This window comes from Callionymus lyra, chromosome 12 (genome assembly GCF_982586985.1).
Source record: "Callionymus lyra chromosome 12, fCalLyr1.hap1.1, whole genome shotgun sequence".
NCBI lineage: Eukaryota > Metazoa > Chordata > Actinopteri > Syngnathiformes > Callionymidae > Callionymus > Callionymus lyra.
In genome coordinates this window covers 17283705-17305533 of record NC_141829.1, presented here as the reverse complement: position 1 = coordinate 17305533, position 21829 = coordinate 17283705, and the positions used below count along the sequence as shown (strand labels likewise).

The window sequence follows — 21829 nt, the reverse complement described above, 5'->3', positions numbered from 1 at the left end:
ACAAAAAAACATGTGTACCTAGTTTTCAACATCTAATTTCATATGTATCAACAATGAAAGAAGTGTGAAAATGTGCTAACAAGTTAGAAGGTGGCGTACGTACATGTACTGCTCAGATCCATGCCAATCACTAGTGATGTTGAGAAGAATTTATCAGAGACACATTAACGATCAATATTGATCAAAAATTCACACACACGTGTTTGCAGTTAAATTAGTTGATATTAAAATATTTACAAACTTATAAGTTTAATTTCTTATTCACCAAACTGATAATCTTTATTTATTATGGCAACATATGTTTTCAAAAGTGTAAAGTAATTTTAAAATATAACGAACAAAATGAATGAAGTCTTCTCTATGAAAGACATTCTTGTGAAGCATCACCTTTAGTTTCGTACTTGCACCGTTTAATGGGTGAGTGTATGGACTTTGGTACATGAGGCCCCAGGTGATCTCATACCAGGTGGTTTTCATATAACTAAATTATTAACCTTCTAACCCCAATGTAGCACCAAGTAATTTTCTCTTAAACGATCCTAAATGCTTCAGTCCAAGCTGATTTAAAAACAACACAGAACTGACAGAGGTAATTTAAAAATTGGAACCAGTAGAAGAATGTTTCTTTACCTTCCACTTTGGCACTGGCCGAGCTTGTAGCTTGCTCTCCTCTCTGATTGATCAAATTGATTGTGTAGATGGCCTCATCATTTTTTTGCGCCTCACGAATCCTCAAAGAGAAGACGTTGTCTCTCTGGGTAACAGTGTACTTGCTGCTCTCAAACACGGTTTCTTTGTCCTTAAGCCACTTGGCCTTTGCTCCATCCACATTTGTCTCACAGTTGAAGACGATTTCTGTGCCCTCCTTGACAATTGTATCACGGATTGGTGTAATGATCCGAAGTTTCTCTGCATTCACAAACATTGGTTAAAGTTACAGCTCAGACACATCCATGGACTAATGAAAAGTCCTGACAAAGACTCACCAGTTACCAACAGGTCTGCTGATGCTCGTACACTACCAATATGGGCAATGTAGCCACCCTCGTCTTTTAGCTCGCACTTTTTAATAATGAGTGCTCTTCTCTTCCCTTCACTGACAACCTCGTACTTGTCTCCAGTGAGCACTTCCTCCTGGCCTCTGTACCACCTAACCTCATAGGTGTCTTTGGAAACAGAGCATGAGAACTCTGCTCGCTCACCCTCAACCACTTCCTGGTTCTTAGGGCGTGCAATAAACTCGGCAGCTAGTTCTGCAGGGAGACAGGAGGGGTAGATGATTAATGGGGCAATGACATCACAGATACAAAACAAACAATTAAGGACTTGGATGTTACTAACCATTGACTTTGAGTGTTGCCGTGGTCTTAACAGTTGGGCTTAGGTTACATGAGTACTCCCCTGCATCCTCCATCTTCAGATCCTGAATAATCAGAATTCGCTTTCTTCCATCCAAGATTTGCTCGTAGCGGCCGCCCTCTGGGAGCTCGTTTTCACCTCTGTACCATGTGACTTCTGAAGAAGGCTTGGACACTTCACAGATCATCTTCACACTGTCGGTTTCTGTCCCCTCCACATTGGACAGATTCTTGGTGAATCTAGCATCTTCCTCTGTGTAGACAAAGTAATGTGTTTACAGTTGAAGGTGCGAAAACCTAATCTCTGGGGGAAGGAAAACTCACCAATGACTGTCAGCATGCCAGAGCTCTTGGTTGTTCTAGCATCACACTCGTACTCTGCCTCATCATCAAATGTGGACTTGTGTACGATAAGGATCCTCTGGCGCCCCTTGGCAATGATCTCATATTTCTTCCCTTTTCGGATCTCGCTGCCGTCCTTGAACCAGCGCACCTACAAATGAAAATGTCATTTAAAATGTTCTTTGCTCTCAAGCTAGAGACATGTCTTTACCTTGGCAGATTCACGAGAAACCTCACACTCAAACTTGGCTGCCTCCTTCTCTTTCACTTCCACATCCTGTAACGGTTTGGTCATCTCGACATGAGGCGCTGCAGAAAACAACGAGTCAGCAACATTTACCTACATGCCTGTAAAAGCTGGTGGAATTTTCTTACGTGTTACTTCCAGGAAACAGGAGGTCTTGAATTCCTTTGCACTGCAGGTGTACATCTTAGCGTCATCGGGACCACAGTTGTGGATGACTAGTGTCCTCTTGCATCCATCAGCTGATACTTCATACTTTTTGGTCTTTCGGATCTCTTGTCCTTCTCTGAACCATAGGACTTCAGCATTTTCTCGTGAGACCTCGCATTCTAATTTGACAGTGGCTTCTTCCTCCACAGTCTGATCCTCTAAAGGTTTGCTGAACTCCACAGGAGGCTCTGAAAACAGAAGACACAAAGGTCAGTTTCTGAACAAATTCTGCAGTGATTTTGCAAGCTCACCCAGGACAATGAGTTTGGCCTCAGTCTGGAAGTCTTTGGATTTCAGTTTTACTTCGCCAGCCTCTGTCAGCTTTACATCACGAAGCGTCAGAGTGTGAACTCGGCCCACTGTGCGAGTCTTCACCTATAGTCATGAAGACAAAGAGTTAGTCTGTTCTGTTTTACAGAGGACTTTCTTGAGAAGCAAAAAAAACAAAACACTGACCCGATCACTTGCTTCGAGTTTGGTTCCACAGGAGAACCACTCCACCTCAATACCCTCATACGAAAGCTCACACTCAAATGTGGCGCTCTCTCCTGCTGTCACTGTCACATCCTTCATCGACTGCAGCACGGCAATAGAACGAGCTGGAAAATATTGTGTCCATGACGGTTAGTCACGCCGGCACAAACTAAAGAAAGCAAGGGTTCCTGAACTCCCGAACACACACCTTTGACACGTAGTTTAGCATTAGACTTCGCATTAGCTGCTGCAAAGTCAACGTCCCCAGCCATGTCCAGACGAACGTTGTAGAGAATCAACAGATGTTTGGGTCCCTCCTCCTTGATCTCTACATCCTGAAACAGATGACGGGTCAACAAAGAGTCCTCCACTGACTGTAGTCCTTGAAGGAGTGTTTTTATAAGATTTAATTTGTTTTAACATGCGATTTTCTAAATGTATATTAATCTTACTAACTTAACCACTAAATTACCAGGGTGCCATATAGAGTCCTAAAATGAAACAATTAACTCACAGGAGAGGGTTGGAGGGCAACACCACCCAGTTTCCATGTGGCATGAACATCCTCCTGTGAGATTTCTGTCTCAAACTTGGCAGTCTCTGTTTCCGTCACCTCCACACTGTAGATTGGTCGAACGACCTTAATGTCTCGCTCTGAAAGTCACCAAAACAGGTCATTTAGTCTTCTGAGAGAGGAGACCGAACCGAAAGGTTTAGGTACGGTACCTTCAATATTAAGCTGAGCGCTTGTCTTGTCAGAGCCACAATCACAGGTGTACTCTCCAATGTCGGTCTTGTTGGCCTTGCGGACTGTTAGAATTCGCCTGCGTCCATCTGTTTTGATTGCGATGTTCTTTGACGTGGTCAACTCCTTCCCGTCCTTCAGCCAACGAACATCGCCAACACTCTTACTGAGTTCGCAGATGAGTGACACTTCGTCTTTCTCCACCGCCGTGTAGTTCTGAAGCTTTGTCATGAAGTAGAGGTCACCCTCTGAAACAGACACAAAATTCAATGTTATCATTGGTACCTGTTTAAGTTGATGCTGATGCACTTTAACTGTAAGGAGACTGACCTATCACATTAAGCATGGCGGTCACACTTTTGTCCATGGCGTCCACTTTGATCATGGACGTGTCGTCAATGGTGACCTCTTTGAAGGCAAGCGAATGGATCCGGCCGGAGTCACTCATGTGAACAACTTTGCTTGGGTGCAACCGAACATCGTTTTTGTACCAAACAACCGGGATGTCGTCATGTGACAGCTCCAGACTAAACTCAGCTGTCTCTCTTTCTTTCACCGTAACATCTTTGATCGGTCTCACAATTTCCAGACGAATTCCTGATAGAGAGAAGGTGACCTCAGATATGCGATATCACCCGTGAAGGTACAGCAAAACCTACCTTGGATGTGCAGTTTTCCACTGGTTCTCTTGTCTTCTGCCTCAAACATGAATTTTGCCTCATCATCGTACGAGGCAGAGCGCACCAACAGAATGAAGGCCTTTCCTTCCTGGATCATCTGATACTTATCATCTGCAATGATTTCGGTGGAACCTTTGAGCCATCTGTAAGTCTTTGGCATCCGTGAAACTTCCACTTCAAAACGAGCTTCATCTTTCTCGTAGACATGGACATCGCTCATGGTGGACAGGAAGTCCAGAGGAAGTTCTGTGACAACAAAATAATGGACCACCATGTTGATCAGTGTTTTCCTAGTCTTGCAGCCACCACTTACCTTTGACCTTCAGATTAGCAGCACAGTGGGCGTTTGCCGCTTGGAATGAAACTTCACCGCTCATCGCAACTTGACAGTTGTAAAGAATCAACGTGTGTTTTGATCCCTCATGAATCAGATCCATGTTCTTCAAGACCAAAAGCAAAAGTGTTAGACACTAAATCAAAGTAAATGCTGGGGTTTGGTAAATGGTCCAGGCTCTTACAGTTGAAGATGTTAACACATTTCCGTTGAGGGTCCACTCTCCAACCACATCATCCTCAGAGATCTCCACCTCAAATCGAGCTGTCTCACCATCAAAGAGTTCCACTCCATAAATTGGTCTGAGAACCTTGATGTCTCGGGCTGCAGATTGAGAACACTCATCAGTTTTAAGTGTTTTGGCAGAAAAACTCAGGTGGTGTCCTACCTTCCACATTGACAGTGGCCGTCGTCTTGTCAGTGCCACAGTCACAGGAATACTTCCCTTGGTTGCTTTGCTCCACTTTCTTCAGAACCAGGGTCCTGCGTGTTCCCTCGGACCGCATTACAAACGATTTTGAGGCAGTGAGCTCCTTTTCCTCATGGAACCAGACCACTGGTACATCTTTGCTCAGTTCGCAGTCCAGTGAAACCTCGTCCTTCTCAGTGGCCGTGAAGTCTTGTAGTTTAACCACGAACACTGCGTCACCCTCTGCAAGGGAACCAAGATCTTTAAATCTCACAAAGAAAAACTTTGAAAAATGAATGAGTGCCTGTGTCTCATCCACAGATACAGTGGAACAATCACAAACAGTTACAGGACCTCATGCAGCTATCAATCAGAAACTGAAGAATGGGTGGGGTTACCTAAGATGGACAGTTTGGCACTGGACCTTACTCCCTTGGCTTCTGCCGTGATCTGACATGTATCATCCATACTCAGTGACCTCAATTCCAGTGTGTGCCTTCTCCCATGCACATGTGTTACCACTGTGCGACTCATGTGAACCTTCACCTCATTGCGGTACCACACCACTGGCACATCATCGTGTGACAGCTCGATTTCAAATTCTGCAGTTTTACCTTCTTTTATAGTTTGATCCTTCAAATATTGAACAAACTGTAGTCTCTTTCCTAGAATACAGGGAGTCATGTGAGACAGCAGGGGGCGCCATGCGCCATCAGGAAGCGGAGGACTTACCTTCTACTGACAACCGTGCTGTTGACCTGAGGTCCAGAACCTCTAACGAGTACTCAGACTCATCATCAAAGTCGCAGCAATTCACAATCAACAAATGCTTTTGACCATCATTGATGATGTCATACTTGGGACTTGGGGTTACAATATCTGCCCCCCTAAACCACAAAACCTTGGGCACCTCACGTGTGAGTGTGCACTCAAATTTAGCCTGCTTCTTCTCCGGAACACAAATGTCCTTCAGCGGCTCAACAAAGCCCATCTGGATCTCTGCAGACCAATGAGAAGTCAACAATGGATCAATAAGAACCAGATGAACATAGTTATGAACCCATTGGTACGAGTTTTGTTATTAGGACTCCACTGATCAACCCTTTTGTTACAAGTCTTAAGAAAGAAACTGAATTTTTCCACCTTAAGGCCATTGTTGGAAATGTGCCATCATATCATTGACTTCAGTGTTGAGAAACAATTATGGTCAGTCCAGAACCAGCCTTGCTAAACAAAGGCCAAGAACAACAGTTTACAATCGGACCACAAACGTACCTTTGACAGTGAGCACAGCGCTGGTGATGGCGTTGAGTGCCTGGTACGAAACTTCTCCTGCCTGATCCAGCACAACATTCTTTATCGTCATAAATCGTTTCTTGCCATCCGACTTGATGTCGCAGCTCTGAAAAATTGAAAATAATTTTTGTTCTTTTATGTACTTATTTGGATTTCATATCAAGTTAAATTACAGTCAGACAGCAAAAGTGTGAGGTGTGTTGTTGTCGAAATGTGGCTCACACTTTTAATAACAAGAACTGAAGTAACGCCCCCTCAACAGGTCTCTTCCTACAGGTAAGTAAGTAAACTGTACACGTTATCTGAACTCACCGGTGATCGCGTAAGTACTTGTCCTCTCAGCTTCCACTCCCCTGCCACGTCCTCTTCTGATATTTCAGTGTCAAAGTGCGCGTCTTCCTTCTCCACCACCTCCACACTGCTGAGTGGTTTCAGCACTACTGCCTCACGCTCTACAATCACAGTCAGGTCAGAAAAAGTCTTTGGTAAAGCTACAGAGCTGCCGTCCTTACCTCCCAGTGTGAGCTTGGCAGTATACCTCCGATCCTCCACTTCGATGGTATATTCTGCCACATCGTCTGGCTGACAGTCTTTAACGTTCAAAGTCACGTTAACTCCATCTTTATCGATTTGCACTTTGTCAGATGGCACTAGCTCAGTATCTCCTTTGAACCATTTCCATTTTGGTGTGTCCCGGAACAGCTCGCAGCGGAATGTGGCGGTGGACTTTGGCTTCACGTGTTGGTCCCTTAGAGGCTTGGTCAGCCAGTCTTTGATGATCTCTGTCGAGACGAACACACGTTGAACACTTTCGCACAAACTCATGGCTTCACAAGCAATCTTACCGATAACTTTGACCATGGTAGTGGTCTTCACTTCAGGCTGCTGGTCCACCTCACAGGTATAGGCCCCAGAGTCTTCATCTGTGGCGTTCTGGATGGTCACAGCATGCTGAAGGCCAATAATGTTGATGGCAACTTTTCCAGCTTTTTTCTTCAGCAGTTCACCATTACGCTTCCAGAGAACATTGCGCTCCTTGTTGAGCTCGCAGGTGAGGTACATAGGCTGACTCTTTATACAAGAAGTCTCTGGTTCCAAGTCCTTCACCCATTTGACTGGCAGTTCTGCACAAACACAACAGTTAGCCATTGTCTTTCAGAGTACAAACACTATCTGAAACCCTGCCTACCTTCCACTACCAGCTTCGCAGTGCAGGTCACCTCCTTCCCAGCGTTTCTTGCAACACAGGTGTATTCACCCGTGTCCGACAGCTGTACGTCAATAATAGCAAGCTTGCGATCTTTGCCGTCGGCTGTGAATTTGTGTTTGGGACCTTCGCGTAGGTTGGTGCCGTCCTTCATCCAGGACGTGATGGCTGTGGACGGGGAGATTTCACACTCAAAGACGGCAGAGGAACCGATGGACTCGGCCTCCTGCAGTACAATGTCCTTGATCGGCTTGACAAACTTCAGGGGGACAGCTTTGAGCTTGAACCCGGCGAAGGGTTCCTCTGGAGGAGATGGGCCTTTACCGCCGGGCCTGAGGCCTCTGCCACGCCCAGCATCTCCAGGTGATGGCGTTTGTCTCACTGGAATAACAAAAGCATCAGAGTTAGTTTGAATCGGGATAGTCATGTGACTTTGTTACCCTGTGAGTGAGACAACGACACATGAAAGAGAAAAAAGAAAAAGCATAAGAAGCGAGACTTGATATCTCACCCCCAAGTCCTCGGCCACGGCCTCGAGGGGCCTCCTGCGATGGTTTGCCATCTAGAGAACAAACCACATGTTTCAAAATGAGTCTCAACAGGGCAACAAGACGAGATGCAGACGGACAACACAAACCATAAAGATGAATCGACTCAAAAACAGTCGGAAACTACTTAACCAAAATTAAGAACAATAATTAATGAAGTAAGAAGATGAAGAGAACCAGAATCAAGATGAGGATGGTGGTTGAGGTGATCAAGATGATGTTGATCATGTTTAGCCAGGGTCTCACCTCGCCTTGTCCCAGGGGTTTCTCTACAATGGCCTTCAGGAACTATCTCCTCGCACCAGACCTCATCTTAATTGCAATCCTGATCGTCTGCCTTCACAACCTCCTCTGGACAGGTAGAGATCATTTTTATCTTAAGAACTTCAGCTCTTGACAGGTTATCACTAAACATGTCCTCAGCCAGGGCACACTCTTTTGCTTTTGTTGCTATCTTTCCTCCTCCTGATTCCCCTTAAAAGTCCTTGACCAGGGGAATGCATTATTCTACTCACACCTAAGGAGTAACCTGTGCAGCTGAAGTCTCTTCTACCAAATCTCTAGGAGTCACTTCTTAAACTGACATCCCTTCTAAAAAAAAGGATTCAGGATTGTCTTGTTGGATACCTTGACTTTGACTTCTGAATTTGTAATTTGAAAAGAAGCAAGATTGGGTTTATGTGGTCCATGTGCTTGAGCATGGTCTGTCTTTGGCCACCTGACTGTTGGCTAGTGACGTTCAGAGTCTTGGCCCAGTTCTCATGCAACTGTGATAGGATGTATTCTCTGATGTTCAAGAGTCCCCTCGCCTAGATGGTGAAGTTCAAAAGTAATTTCGGATGGGTGTTCTATCTTCTTGTGTATCTGGACTTCGATTGACATTGTTTCTGCCAAACTCCAAACTGTCCATGTGGTTCCCTCCAGTTCTGGGACAATATACTGGTGCACTGGGTAGTCCTGCTGCACCACATTGTTGTCCTGATTCACACTATGTCGTTCTGGGACTGATGGTATTGTAAGAACTTTCTCAAGTTTCACCACCTCGGATTCTGGTTCTCCATCTCTCCTCTTGGATTTCAACACAAATGTTTTTTTCTCTTTGAGGTTCAAAGACTTTGCTCCATTCAGAGTAGATAGATGTTTACACAAAGATACTAAACACATAGAAACAAACACATATATCAACAAACATGGAAAAACCAACAGAGATATCAATCCACATCAAAACACACATAGAAACATTAATCAGCATTTTTAGACATAAACAGACATCAACACACATTGAAGCACACAACTATTTCCAGACATAGAAAAACACACATAGACACCAACATACATCAAAAACATACCCAGATATTCCCACACATAGAAACACACACCGATATCAACACACAACTATTTACAGACAGAGAAACACAATCAGATACCAACATACATAAAAAAACACATACCGATATTTACACACACAGATATCCACACACATTAAAACACACAACTGTTACCAGACGTAGAAACACACACAGATATCAACACACAACTATTTACAGACAGAGAAACACAATCAGATACCAACATACATAAAAAAAAACACACCGATATTTCCACACATAGAAACACACACAGATATCAACACACATAGAAACACAAATATTCCCACACATAGAAACACACAAAGATATCAATATACATCAGAGTAGACACACTAACTACCTTTTGTGGGTCCAGGACATGAAACCGGTTCCTTGTCTGAAAGAATTTAACAAACAAAGTCAACACGACAGATAGTGGGAGAAGAATAGTCATAGTCAAAACATGTAAGAAAATCGCCCAAACTTGTATTTGCCATTGAGAGAAGCTTTAAAAAAAATGCTCCTTTAGTGGACTCACAGCAAGAAGTGGCAGTAGAAACAAAAAAGCGAATTTTGCAAAAAGTACCTCCGGGAGTTAAGGCTGTCTCTGCCTGATCACTCGGAGTCTTCTTCTGGTTCTCTGTAGACACAAGAGCAAGAATCTTGAAGGACCTTCTGGGACAGTGTGGAGTGAAAAAGGGGAAGAACTTAAGATGACGATACATAGACGTTGGGGAATGAGGGAAGAGGAGATAATAGACAAATATGGAGAGGAGCAAATGAACCAAAAAAGATAGGAACCAGGAGCAGACAAACAAACAAAATAACAACTAGAATAAAGTGAAATGAACAAATCAGCCAAAACAATACAGACAAACAAATAAATGAACTAATAGAGGACAAACAAAGATACGAACCAGGAACAGACAAACTAGCAAATTAATCTGGAATAGACAAACAAACAATTAAATGAACAGACAAACAAATGCACCAGAATAGAATTTAAAGAAATGAATCAGCAGATGACAAAACAAACAAATAAACCAATAGAAGACAAACCAGAACAAATAGGAATATACAACAACAGAAAAACAGGGAAGACAAACAAACAACTTTAACATGGAATAGACAAACAAAATAAGATGTAGTAAATGACCAACAAACAAATGAACCACATGAAGACTAACAAAAACAGATTAACTAGTAACAGACAAACAAATAAAACAATAGAAGACAAACAGAAAATACATGTGGAAGAAAAACACAAATAAACAAGAAGAAGATTTAAAAGAATCTGGAAAAGACTATCAAATGACAAACAGACAAACAAATTGGGGGGACAAACAAATATAAAACAGGAAGCAGACGTGTTAAGAGAAAAACAGAGAAATCAAGAAGCAGATGAATGGAGGGACCATCAAAGAAGGTTATGTCTAATCACAGACTATCTCAAGAAATACCTGTAGAAGGAGGTGCAGATGCTGTTAAAGAATACACATCAGGTGCAGCAGACGGAGGTGGAGATCCTTCTGTAGCAGATGGAGAGGTGGGTTCCTTTGCATCATGAATTGAAGATTGCCTGACTGAAGTGGAAGGGGAAGGTTTTTCTGAAGCAGCAGGCGCTGGTTTCTTCACAGAGGGAGTTGCTGTTTTTTCTGCTTCAGCGGGATGTGCAGTTTTCGTTGCAGGGGCAGGAGATGGCTTCTCCACAGCAGCAGTTGCTGGTTTGTCTGCAATAGCAGGATGTTCTGTTTTTGTTGCAGGAGCAGGCACTGGTTTCTCCACAGCGGCAGCAGAACGTGCTGTTTTCGATGCAGGAGCAGGAGTTGGTTTCTCCACAGCAGGAGCTGCTGGTTTCTCTGCAGAAACAGGCACTGGTTTCTCCACAGCGGGAATTGCTGTTTTTTCCACAGCAGCAGCAGGAGTTTCTGGTTTCTTTGCGGGAGCAGGTGCTGGTTTCTGCACAGCTGGAGGTGCTTGTTTCTCCATATGAGCAGCAGGAGGTGCTGGTACCTTTGGAGCAGGAGGTGCTTGTTTCTCCACAGCACCAGCAGGGGGCGCTGGTTTAGTAGGGGCTTTTTTCTCTGGAGAAGAAAGTGATCAAGAGAATGAACAAATGGAAGTTTGGGAACGACAGAAAATTGTTAGGAAGAGTTGAGAAAAAAAACAAACCACCACTCATATCCGTGGAAAAGTCATTTGACATGGACAAACACAAAAGATATACCTGCTGGTGCCATAGTTCTGAAGGAATCCCTTGGCACACCTGGCCCGTCTGATTTCTGGGATAGATCCTCCTGGTTCAGCTCAATCTTTCCAGATTCACCCTGGACTGTTCTCTGAGGCTTCTCCGGAGTGTGTTTTGGAACCATTGCTGTAGACCTCTCTGGAATGAATTTCTCCGATGCAGCCTTGGTCCTTCTTGCTTCTTCTAGAATCTTCCTTGTCTCTTCTGACAACTGTTCTTCTTTTGAGACCTCTTGTATCACATCTGATCTCCCTGAAGAAATCTCTGGCTCTGGAACTGTGGGTTCACCTCGGACCAATGTGGACAGTTTGCTCTTCTTTGCTGAGGCCACAATCTCTTCTTCCTGATCAGTCATTCTTTCTCTTGCCTCCTGAACCCACATCAGATCACCAAAACACTTTTGTGTTATTGTGTCCTTCATTGGCATCTCTGCTGTTTTTGTTTCTTCTCTCACTAATGTTACTTCGGACCCTTTCAGCACTTTGGTCTCCTGGTCCATTGGAGACGTGTGTCCATACATGGGACCTTCTAGAAGATCTTAAAGAACATTCATGAGAGGCTGCTGCCATTTTAAAGAATTTAAGAAGAAAACATTTTTTTTTAAAAGAAGAACTTGGTAGTTTGCGGCAGTACCTGTATCTGTCACTGCCAAGAAAAGATGATGTTCGGATTGTCTGGAAAGTTTTGGTGCTTCGGAGAAGATAAAAAGATGTCACTCTCAACGAGCTGTGTAAAGATCATTGCCAGAAATAAAGCCAACATTACCTCCCACTTGGATTGAGAAGTCCGGGGGTGAATGCTGCATTTTTGTTCTGGTCAGAGAGTCAAGAGAAACCCTTGCGGATTCTGTCAACGGAGTGTGTTCTTTGAAGGTTAAATAAAAAGAAACAGACGTATAGAAGCTGCTCTAACGAGCTGGACATGACACATAGAACAGCTACACAGAGGCCCCTTACCTTCTTCTCTGGAGACCTTTACAGTCTCCACGGTTCTTGACTTTGGTTCTGAAGAAACCTGCTGGGTCTCTGCCTTTGTGACAGCAGTGGGTACTTTAAAAGAAAAACAACATTTAAGAATCTCAAGCAATCAAACACAACCATCACAAGACAAGAACACCTACTATCTGTGACAAAAGCAGTAGGGAGGACCACTGAGGAGTCAAACATCCCATCTTAAAGAACACATTCATACCAAGAAGATTAGTCAAGATGACAAAAGAAAAGCTGCCTAAAGACAGGAGAAAGATAAACTACCTGTAGAGTCCACCTGCCTCTTCGGTGAGGGGGAGGAACCTGGGACCAGTGGTAACACAAGAGAAGTGTGAGGAATTATAAACACACAAGACAAAGAGTAAGTTTATTAATGGTAAAAAGGAAATGTCCACCACTTGGCTTGTCGGCGAAAAGGCCTGTGGCAAGTTAAGAGAAGTGTGAGGAATCAGAATCACACAAGAGGTCAGGAAAACATCTCTTAGTCAAGTTAATTTGTTAATGGTAAAGACCGAAGGGCGTTTTTAGAAACATCATCCACCACCTTGCTCGATGGCACTTTGGGTAATTGAGAGTCAAGTGAAAGGAGGTTACACTGTGTTAGTGATACAAATGGGTTCGTTAAATCCACGTCATTTCTTCTGTTGAAAATCTTCTGGTGCAACAAGGGATGGAGAAGGAAGTGTAGGTTGGGTTGCACACTTAAGCTGACTCACCTCTAACAAAAATAAGCTCTGGTTTTGGGCCTTGCAATGAAGAGTCGACTGAGCCTGTGTACAACCAGGTATGTTTTTTAGAACTGAAGCAGTGATTGTTAAGATGCTCGGTGAACACAAACTCACCCTGAGGAGCATATCCTAATCTGACGTCTGCAGAGGGAGAAGGTGAAACATTAACGTGAGCAAGCTAACCACAGCTAGCTTCAGACCGTGACAAACCTGTAACCTGTTGTTCAGCTCCACATCGGTAGTCTTTTGGAGAGTCAAAGATGGATGTGAAATTGTCTGAAATTATAACAATGATTCCTCAGATGAACTTCTGTTCATCTCATGTAATGACGTCAGGGCTAATAGCTTCTAGTCTCACAAATGAAGGATGTCAAACTTTGGCTTTTCCCTAATTTAATTTGCTGTTGCCAGCTGGTCTCCAGAAACTCACAAAGAGGTTAGTCATGTCCAACCAGATAGTTGGCTTGAGAGCAGATCCTACCTGAGACGGTGAGCGTGGCATTGGAAATGAGGGGTCCACACACCACGCGGTAATTTCCCTGGTCGTTGGCGCTGCAGTTCTGCACCTTCAACGTGTGGCAGTCTCCATCGACGCTGATGCTGTACTTGTCACTAGGCTCCAGCTTCTGTGTGCCATGGTACCAATTGAGAGCGATCTCTGGATAGTTGATCTGGACTCTACACTTAAAGGTGGCACTCTGGTTCTCTGCAGCTGTCTGGTCACTGATGTCCTCCAACACTGAGACGGGCTGAATGGCAAAACTTTAGTTAATGAACAAACAACCAACCAGATAACCACGAGACTGTTTCCATCGCTTTCAATATTTGGAGGTCGTATGACCATCAACAGGACCTCAGGTGGTCTTGTAACATGACTGTCAGCTGCTGTACCTCAGTGCCGACACGTCCCTCCAGCTGCTGGATGAGTCGGGCCATTGCCTCTTCTTCAACCTGACCACCATGAGTCACGTCCTGGACCAGAATCAAACAGTTTATTTACATTCACCTCAAACAATAAATAACCACAAAGATCAACGAAACTTCAATGAGCCCTTGGATGTTAACCACGGATTACTGTACATCACCAATCGAGGTGCAAACTATGTCCTTTATTTCCGCCCTCCTACGTCCCTTCCTGCACACTCTCCTGTGTACACACCTACATGGACACTTACCTCATCATGACTCCTGTCTAACGTCACAAACCTTTAATCTTAGATCTCTTGAAACTAACAGTTCAGTGTCAAGGTCTCTCACCGCTCTCCCAGTTTCAGATTCCTTCTCCCTCTTCAGGAACTCGATGGCTTGGAGGATTGCCCTGTAGTCATGGATGTTGTGCTCGGTCAGGATTCTCTCAAAGTCTTTGGGGTCCTGACCACGCAGAAGTTCCACAATGTCCACTTCACCCTCCTTTTGGGGACTTTTCTGCTTTGAAGGAGTCCTGTAAACAGGAGAAAATAATCATTGTCACAAGAAAAGGTGTGACTGTTGTTAGACCATAAAAAAGGAGTTAAACGCCAAAAGAGAAATGACAAAACAAAAAAAAAACCTTAAAGCGCAGATGCCTTAGGGCAAGTTGTCCAGTTAAGGTAAGGTAAGGTAAGGTAAGGTAAGTTCTGTGCTATGGCCCCTCCTCATTTCCAGATATGTGTCCAATTTTGTTAGAATTCTATCAACCTGACAATTCAAAGACTAAGGGGCTGCAGTCCTATACTCTTCTCTGCACTCTTACAACCTCTCTTTCTGCCCAAAACCCCAAAAGAAATGGTGTGTGTGTCCGTTTATTTCAACCAAAGACTGTGAAAAATCATTACAGCACAAATTACAGCCTCAGTACACATCAGGGACAACTTAATTGCACCTGTATCTAAAATAACTGAATTTAAAAGAAGTTCTGCTCCATTGTATATTCAAAAAAATACAAACACACCAAATTACACATTATCAACAGCCATTAGCTGTCAGAAAATATGTTGTTTTGTTTTAAACATGAGGGTGTCACAAATACACATTAATGCCGTACTTTTTTCTAGAAGGAAGCTCAACACTGCTTAAGGTAAACCAGGAAATTGAAGAACATATCTTCTTGTGTTACTTTGATAATCAATGAGGATGATATTTTAAATACTGATGCAGAGGCTTGAATTGCAGCAGAATCCTCTATGACAATGATGTTTTTTAAGTTATAATTCTTACACGAACTATGCCATTCATGGTTCTGGCTAGTGATGGCGAGATTACCTTATGAACCACTGTAGCCTTTGCTATGTTTGTTCATTTGCTCTACAGCGCCATCAAGTGGACAATAAGTGTGAAGCTGTGACATCATTTTTGCTTAAATTATTCAAAATTAGAGCAAGAAACTTTTATTGCCATATTCTACGATTTGTTAGACTAGAAGAGAGTGAAATTGTATTTTGTTCAACATCTGAATACGTATACATATTTATAACTATTACGGACGATAGTGTTGTTGAGATATATTTTATTGTGATTGTTTTGATGCATCAGATAAATAAATGCATTGTTTATAAACAAAACTTTGTTCTCTGGGATGACTGATCAAGTCTCCTTTTAGGAATTCAATTGAAATGAGAAATATTAAGGTAGTTCATTCTTTAGAATAAACCCTCTGGTGTCAATTATGCAAGAAATTAAATACTGTCCAAAAAAAAACAACGAGTTAGCCTATTCTTCAATGTTAAGTCCCTCCTAAAAATAATATTTTGCATTGTGGCTAATAACAAATTATATAAATAGTTGCATCACAAGAAGATATTGAAAACAGTCACGTAAAAATAGGAACACTGGGATCAATCCTGTGATCTTTGCCGTGAGCTCTTGCCACCAGCCATTACTGGCTGATGACTTTTATAGGGTAAACTACTAATGGTACATTTAAGGATTTAAACAAGTGCCCACAATTTTTTTTTTTTTTTACCATGTCATGTCTGGGGCTCCATAGAGATCCGTTCAAAATGCTGCCTCAAAGAAAAAATCTACTCCTTGTTGCAGGCTCCATGACTAAATATTGTCACTTGCTAAGAAGTCTAGCAAAACAATCTGCCAGATTTAAAAGATGTACGCAGAGATCGTTGCGTTTAGTGTGGCATTATGTGGGAAGCCGCGAGCGCAGCTTGAAACCCTGGATTACTTGACACACGAAGCCTCGACACTATTAGACACATCACTAGTTCAGGTCTTACTTCTTCAGACGGGTCCTCAGGTCTCCGAGTCCCTCAACCTCCTGTTTCTTTGTCACTTCCATGTCAGCACCGCACTCGATCTCTCCATGTTTGTTGGTTGCAACGCATCTGTAAAGGCCGGCGTCAGACTTGGTGGCTTCGCGAATCTCCAGTCGAGCATCCTGTCCTTTGTGTTCCATCGTGATGCGCCCACCAGGAGTGAGTTGTCGCCACTTCCCCTTCATCCACTTCACAGTGGGAATGGGCTCCCCGCCAATCTTGGCAATGAAGGTTGCAGTTCCCTCTGCGGGCAGACAGAAAACATTTAGTTTTGGTACTGTGGTCTCACTGCTGTCCTGTTGGTCCATGTGGACTGCGGAAAGGTAAAAGGCAGACATACTTTCAGTGACTGTAACATTCTTTGGCTCCTCTATGAAGAAAAGGTTGTCCAGTCTCTTCACTGGGGCAGCAACTGGGGCAGCGGACTCTACGGCTGCAGATGGGGTTCCTTTATCTGAAACTGAACAGCAGTGTGGATTAAAGATCCATTATAATAGCAAGCAGCTTCAATCAGAGTATACTCTTACCTTTGACTGTCACTCTTGACTTGCAGAAGTCGCTGCCAGCCGCATTGCTGGCCTTACACAAGTAGTCTCCAGCATCCGAGCCAGTTGTCTGTCTGACTTCAAGACATGCCTCGCCCCCCACAAAGGTGATCCGAGTGGAGCCATCGGACTTGAGCTCCTTACGGTCTTTCATCCATTGGACCATGAGTGGAGATGTTCCAGTCACGCGACACCGAAGAACAAGTTTTTCTCCTTCCACCACCACAACAGGCACCAGTGGGAGGTTGAATTTTGGAGGCTGATCAGATTCTAAAGAGAAAAAACAGCATATTTGATTTGTCAAGCACTTAAAAGCAGCAGAGCACACCTGAAATGTAAATGTGATCACATGCCAATGCTCCTTTTGGGGCATAATTCATTTTCAAAGCACTTATACCTGTGACGAGGAGGGAAACCTGACAGGATTTAGTTCCAGCATCGTTTGTGGCCTGGCAGGTGTAGGTGCCGCAATCAGCAGCACTTGAGTCTCGAATGGACAGAACTGCCAGATTGTTCTTCAGGCTGAAATCGTACTTGTCCGACAAGTTGATTGGGTTCTTGTCCTTAAACCAGCAGACACTGAGGGGCTGTGATCCCGAAAGCCGTGCCTCCAAGTTCACAGTCTTGTCTGTGGATTCTGACATGGACTCTGGAAGCTTCTTGGTGAATTTAGGAGGAACTTTGCGCTCTGTTGGCCAGAAAGTAAAAACAATCAAAACTTCTGTAGGAACTTTCATGAACTGGAAGAAAAAAACATAGTTGTAGTAGTACTAACCAGCCCTCAAAGGGACTAGTAAACAGCAGGAGTATTTGACCATTTGAAATGAGCCTGCTATTTGTGTCAAGTGTTTGTTGATGCCTTCACCTCAGCAATAAGTCTGAGTGTCAGTGAGAGTTGAATTCAGAGAGAATAAATGTCAGGTTACCTTTGACTGTCACATGACACTTGGCAAAGTCAGAGCCAACCCGGTTCTCCACCTTGCAGCTGAACTCGCTGTCATCAGAAGTTCTAGTTTCCAGCAAAGTCAAAGAGGCAACTCCGTTTTCAAATTCCATCAAGCAAGAGTCGGACTTGCGTAGGATGCTGTCAGCTTTGAACCAGCACACAGTGATGTCTGGAGTACCAGAGACCAGGTACCTTAGTGTAACAGGCTCACCTGCCGTCACCTCCACAGGCGGCATTTTTTCTACAAAGTGTGGTGGTTCTGAAGTGGAAGAATCGTGTTAAGTCACTTATCAAAGAGACAGGATTGTTAATCCAAGTACCTAATATCGAAACTTGTGATTCGCAGCGATCATTTCCTGCTCCATTGTCGATTTCACAAGAGTATCTACCAGCTGCTTCCAGCCTGTCTGAGTAAAGAACCTCCAGGATGCAGGAGGTATCAGTGGTGATGACGTTGTACTGATACGAGGCCCAAATGAACTTGCCATCCTTTCTCCAGGTCACACTGATATTTGGTGTTCCAGCATAGGTCACCTCGAGTTGAAGAGGTTTTCCCTTCTCCAGGGATATGTTTCGCAGTTTTTTGACAAAGTGTACAGGTTCTGAGAGAGGTGGATTCATTGTTAGATGTTTAGAATGTGTTAGAATGTTGTGAAAAGAATACAAACCTTGGATGAACAGAGAGATGGGGCAGCTCTCTTTCCCCGCATCGTTGATGACCTGGCAGGTATAATCACCAGCGTGACTCTGCTCCACTCGGTGCAAGACAAGAGTTGCCACATTTTCATTTTGTGAGATTTCACAGTTTCGGCCATGCAGCATTTCCTTAGTTCCCCTAAACCACTTCACCATCAGGGGGGAACTTCCTTTGACCAGAGCCCTGAAAGTAACACTGTTGCCGGGAGAGGTTTCCTTGGACTCAGGCATTTCAGCAAAAGACGGAGGTTCTGGTTCAGACAAAAGAGTTGATGAGTTTATCTACCATGTGCTGCAATCAGGACCAGCTACTAACCTGTCACTCTAACAGTGGTGCTGGTCTCACTAGCACCGGCTGCATTCACAGCTTTGCATGTGAACTTGCCTGAATGCAGCATGCTTACACTCGGGACATTGAGTTTGCAATTGTTGTCATCACAGCTTATATTGTAGGAAGATCCACTCTGAATCTCCTGGCTGTTGTGAAACCAGGATGTTTTAATCGGAGCAGAGCCTGTGACTTTGCACTCCATCTCGGCTGCTCTGCCCACCACGAGGTGGCAGTCTCTGAGTTTTCTGATGAAACTGGGCGGTATCAACTTATCTAATGTTTAGAAACAAAGACATGATGGAGTGATACTGAAGACACATGAGAGTGATTGTGATTGATGACCAACCTGAGACTGAAAAGAAAACTTTACAACTATCTGTTCCGACATCGTTGGCCAGCTGAAGCCTGTACTCGCCGCTGTCTACTGTGTCTGCAGCACGGATTTTCAGCACAGCGATCTTCTTGGAGATGGACATCTGGTATTTGGCACCAGCAGAGAGCTCCTTGTTTTCCTTAAACCACTTTGTCTTCAGCTGTGGTGACCCTGACACTGCAACTTCAATAGTGGTGTTCTCTCCTGACTTGACGTTCAAAGACTCTGGGCTCTCCATGATCACGGCCGGTTCTATAATTCAGGCATAGACAGCTGAGGTCAAGAGGTCTCCCTGTGCGGGTTTAATATAAAACCTTGGTTGTACAAACCTAATACAGTTACTTGGGCGCAGCACTCTGCCTGTCCGCAGTCATTCTTTACCTGGCAGCTGTATTTCCCAGCTGTGCTGGCATCAGCCTTTGGAACCACTAAGACCACCTGGTTGTTCTCATATGTTATGATACGGTTGTCTCCATCTCTAAGAACATGATCCAAATCCTGAATCCAGGATACAATCACAGGCTCTGAGCCACGTATTAGAGCCTTCAGTGTCAGCGGCTGACCGAGTGTCACCGACTGGTCAAGCAGCTTCTGGGAAAATGATGGTTGTTCTAAAGAGTGATGGACAGATTGTTTTGGTGTTAGCGCTTGTCGGGTGGAAGGCTTATAGGGTAAGAACTAACCTTTTAAACTGACTGTGGTGGAGCAAGAGTCACTTCCAATATCATTCAGCACTTGGCACTCGTACTCGCCGGCATCGTCGTCCATCAGCTTTGTGATGTGAAGTGTTGCCGATGCAACGTCACTCACCATCTTGTATTTCCTGCTTTCCTTTAGCAGCTTCATATTCTTGTACCAGCTCACCTGGATTGGGCCAGTACCGCTGATATCACAGCATAAACTAGTGTCTTTACCTTTGACACCTTCCACTGGCTTAGGAAGTTGAAGGAAGGAAGGGGGTTCTGGAAGTAAACCAGTAAGACAGCTAAGTAATACAAACCATTCTTATATCCACAGTCAAGAGTGAATCATGCCCCAGAAGAGACACATGTCCGTGCAGCTCAGGAATTTTACTTTATGAGATACAAGCAAAGTGTCCAGTTGTGCGTGTTCTGCATGCACTATCAAGAGTGTAGCGGGCATTGAATAAGTGGTGGTTGAAGAAGTGTGTTGCCATTATCACGTGCAAAAGATCACCTTCGACCAATAAAGAGAACTAGTGATACATGCTTCTGCACTGGAACTGTTGGATCAGAACCTGAATTCATGCACCATCATGAGGCAAAGGAGGCTCTTGTGGGTGTCTGACCTTGGACAGTTAGTGTGCTGCTGCAGTTCACACTCCCTGCAGAGTTCTGCACCTCACAGGTGTAAACTCCAGCATCCTCAAAGTTGCTAGTATTCAGCTGCAGAGAAATGGTGGCGTCAGCTGCCCTCATCGTATAGTTTCCTCCTTCTGATAATCTCTGGTCATTTTTGTACCAGCACACGTGCAGCAATGCTGCATCAGTGCTTCGGCACTCAAAGAGGAAGCTGTCGCCTTTTTTGACAAAAGATGTAGCGGGCAGTTTCAAGAGGAATCGAGGAGGTTCTGAAAGTTCAAAACATAATCAGTTACTTTTTTGTAAGAAGAAGGAACTCGGTCACAAATCCACTGCACCATGTCAAGAAAGATTCACTTTAATATGTCTTTGGTTACACAGCAGGTTGACTCTTCCGGACTTCGTGGATCAAACAAGGTTTAAGATGTGCTCATAAAAGACACTTTTTGAATGATACCTTCAAGAGCAGTCTGATATTTTCTAAACAAACCAGAGAAGATACAAACCTTTCACCATATGGCCGGCATCACAGACTGCATGGGTCCGGCCCTGGCACACATTCTCTCCATAATCTGACAGGTGAATGTTTCGTACATTCAAAATTGTGCACTCGTCAGTGGGCTTAAGAGACCTCTGGTCTCCTCTGGCCTCACAGTCATCTTTAATCCAGGTGACAGGAAGTGAGCCAGTCAACAAAGAGGTGATGTTTGAGTCCACTGAGTAAGAAAAGCCCTTGAGTTTTTGGACAACCTCTGTATTGTCTGCTTTGAAAAAGCCACATGATCAGACACAAATACCTGCTTTGATCAGTAATACCACTCAAGATTGTGATCAGAGGGTCACAGCTAGATCGAGCAACCGAAACACCTGTGAACCCGGTAAATTGGGCAACCAAGTTCTTGTTGCTGTACGCTACAGTGATCCAAGCAACCAAGTTATTATTGCTGAAAGTGACTGTATGTCCATGAGTGGATCATTTACAGCATAGTTCAAATGAGACTAAAGAGATTAGATTGGTGTGTCTCATTTACTTTCAACATTTCTTATTTTGTGTTTGTGTGGTCTGATGCTGGTTTGTTCAATGTAATGCTAAAACCAATTTCGGATTCCATGATTAGAAACTTTGCTGGAATGTGTGAAGAGACCCTTAAGAACCATGTACTTTCTCCCAGAAAATTCTAGGAACAGGGCTGCCGGTTAATGTTGAGGA

The 21829-nt window shown here is 43.9% G+C and overlaps 1 protein-coding gene across 1 annotated transcript in view; it reads right to left on the bottom strand.

The window, feature by feature from the left end:
- The window catches only part of ttn.1 (titin, tandem duplicate 1), a 111814-nt gene that overhangs the window by 71861 nt on the left and 18124 nt on the right, over nt 1-21829 (bottom strand). Inside the window, 49 exon segments of the mRNA XM_087804614.1 lie at nt 631-909; nt 987-1253; nt 1342-1611; nt 1683-1851; nt 1912-2009; nt 2076-2342; nt 2406-2529; nt 2611-2753; nt 2837-2963; nt 3143-3282; nt 3355-3621; nt 3704-3970; nt 4033-4299; nt 4367-4493; nt 4572-4711; nt 4776-5039; nt 5195-5461; nt 5529-5795; nt 6072-6198; nt 6405-6544; nt 6605-6874; nt 6938-7216; nt 7282-7680; nt 7811-7861; nt 9558-9593; nt 9783-9836; nt 10657-11280; nt 11463-11814; nt 11908-11981; nt 12401-12493; nt 13150-13203; nt 13276-13302; nt 13372-13437; nt 13643-13910; nt 14053-14133; nt 14419-14602; nt 16368-16650; nt 16747-16866; nt 16934-17221; nt 17349-17639; nt 17878-18156; nt 18218-18499; nt 18566-18844; nt 18910-19197; nt 19271-19549; nt 19627-19908; nt 19981-20259; nt 20607-20894; nt 21138-21383. Of these exon segments, the coding sequence (XP_087660740.1) occupies nt 631-909; nt 987-1253; nt 1342-1611; nt 1683-1851; nt 1912-2009; nt 2076-2342; nt 2406-2529; nt 2611-2753; nt 2837-2963; nt 3143-3282; nt 3355-3621; nt 3704-3970; nt 4033-4299; nt 4367-4493; nt 4572-4711; nt 4776-5039; nt 5195-5461; nt 5529-5795; nt 6072-6198; nt 6405-6544; nt 6605-6874; nt 6938-7216; nt 7282-7680; nt 7811-7861; nt 9558-9593; nt 9783-9836; nt 10657-11280; nt 11463-11814; nt 11908-11981; nt 12401-12493; nt 13150-13203; nt 13276-13302; nt 13372-13437; nt 13643-13910; nt 14053-14133; nt 14419-14602; nt 16368-16650; nt 16747-16866; nt 16934-17221; nt 17349-17639; nt 17878-18156; nt 18218-18499; nt 18566-18844; nt 18910-19197; nt 19271-19549; nt 19627-19908; nt 19981-20259; nt 20607-20894; nt 21138-21383 (10413 nt within the window).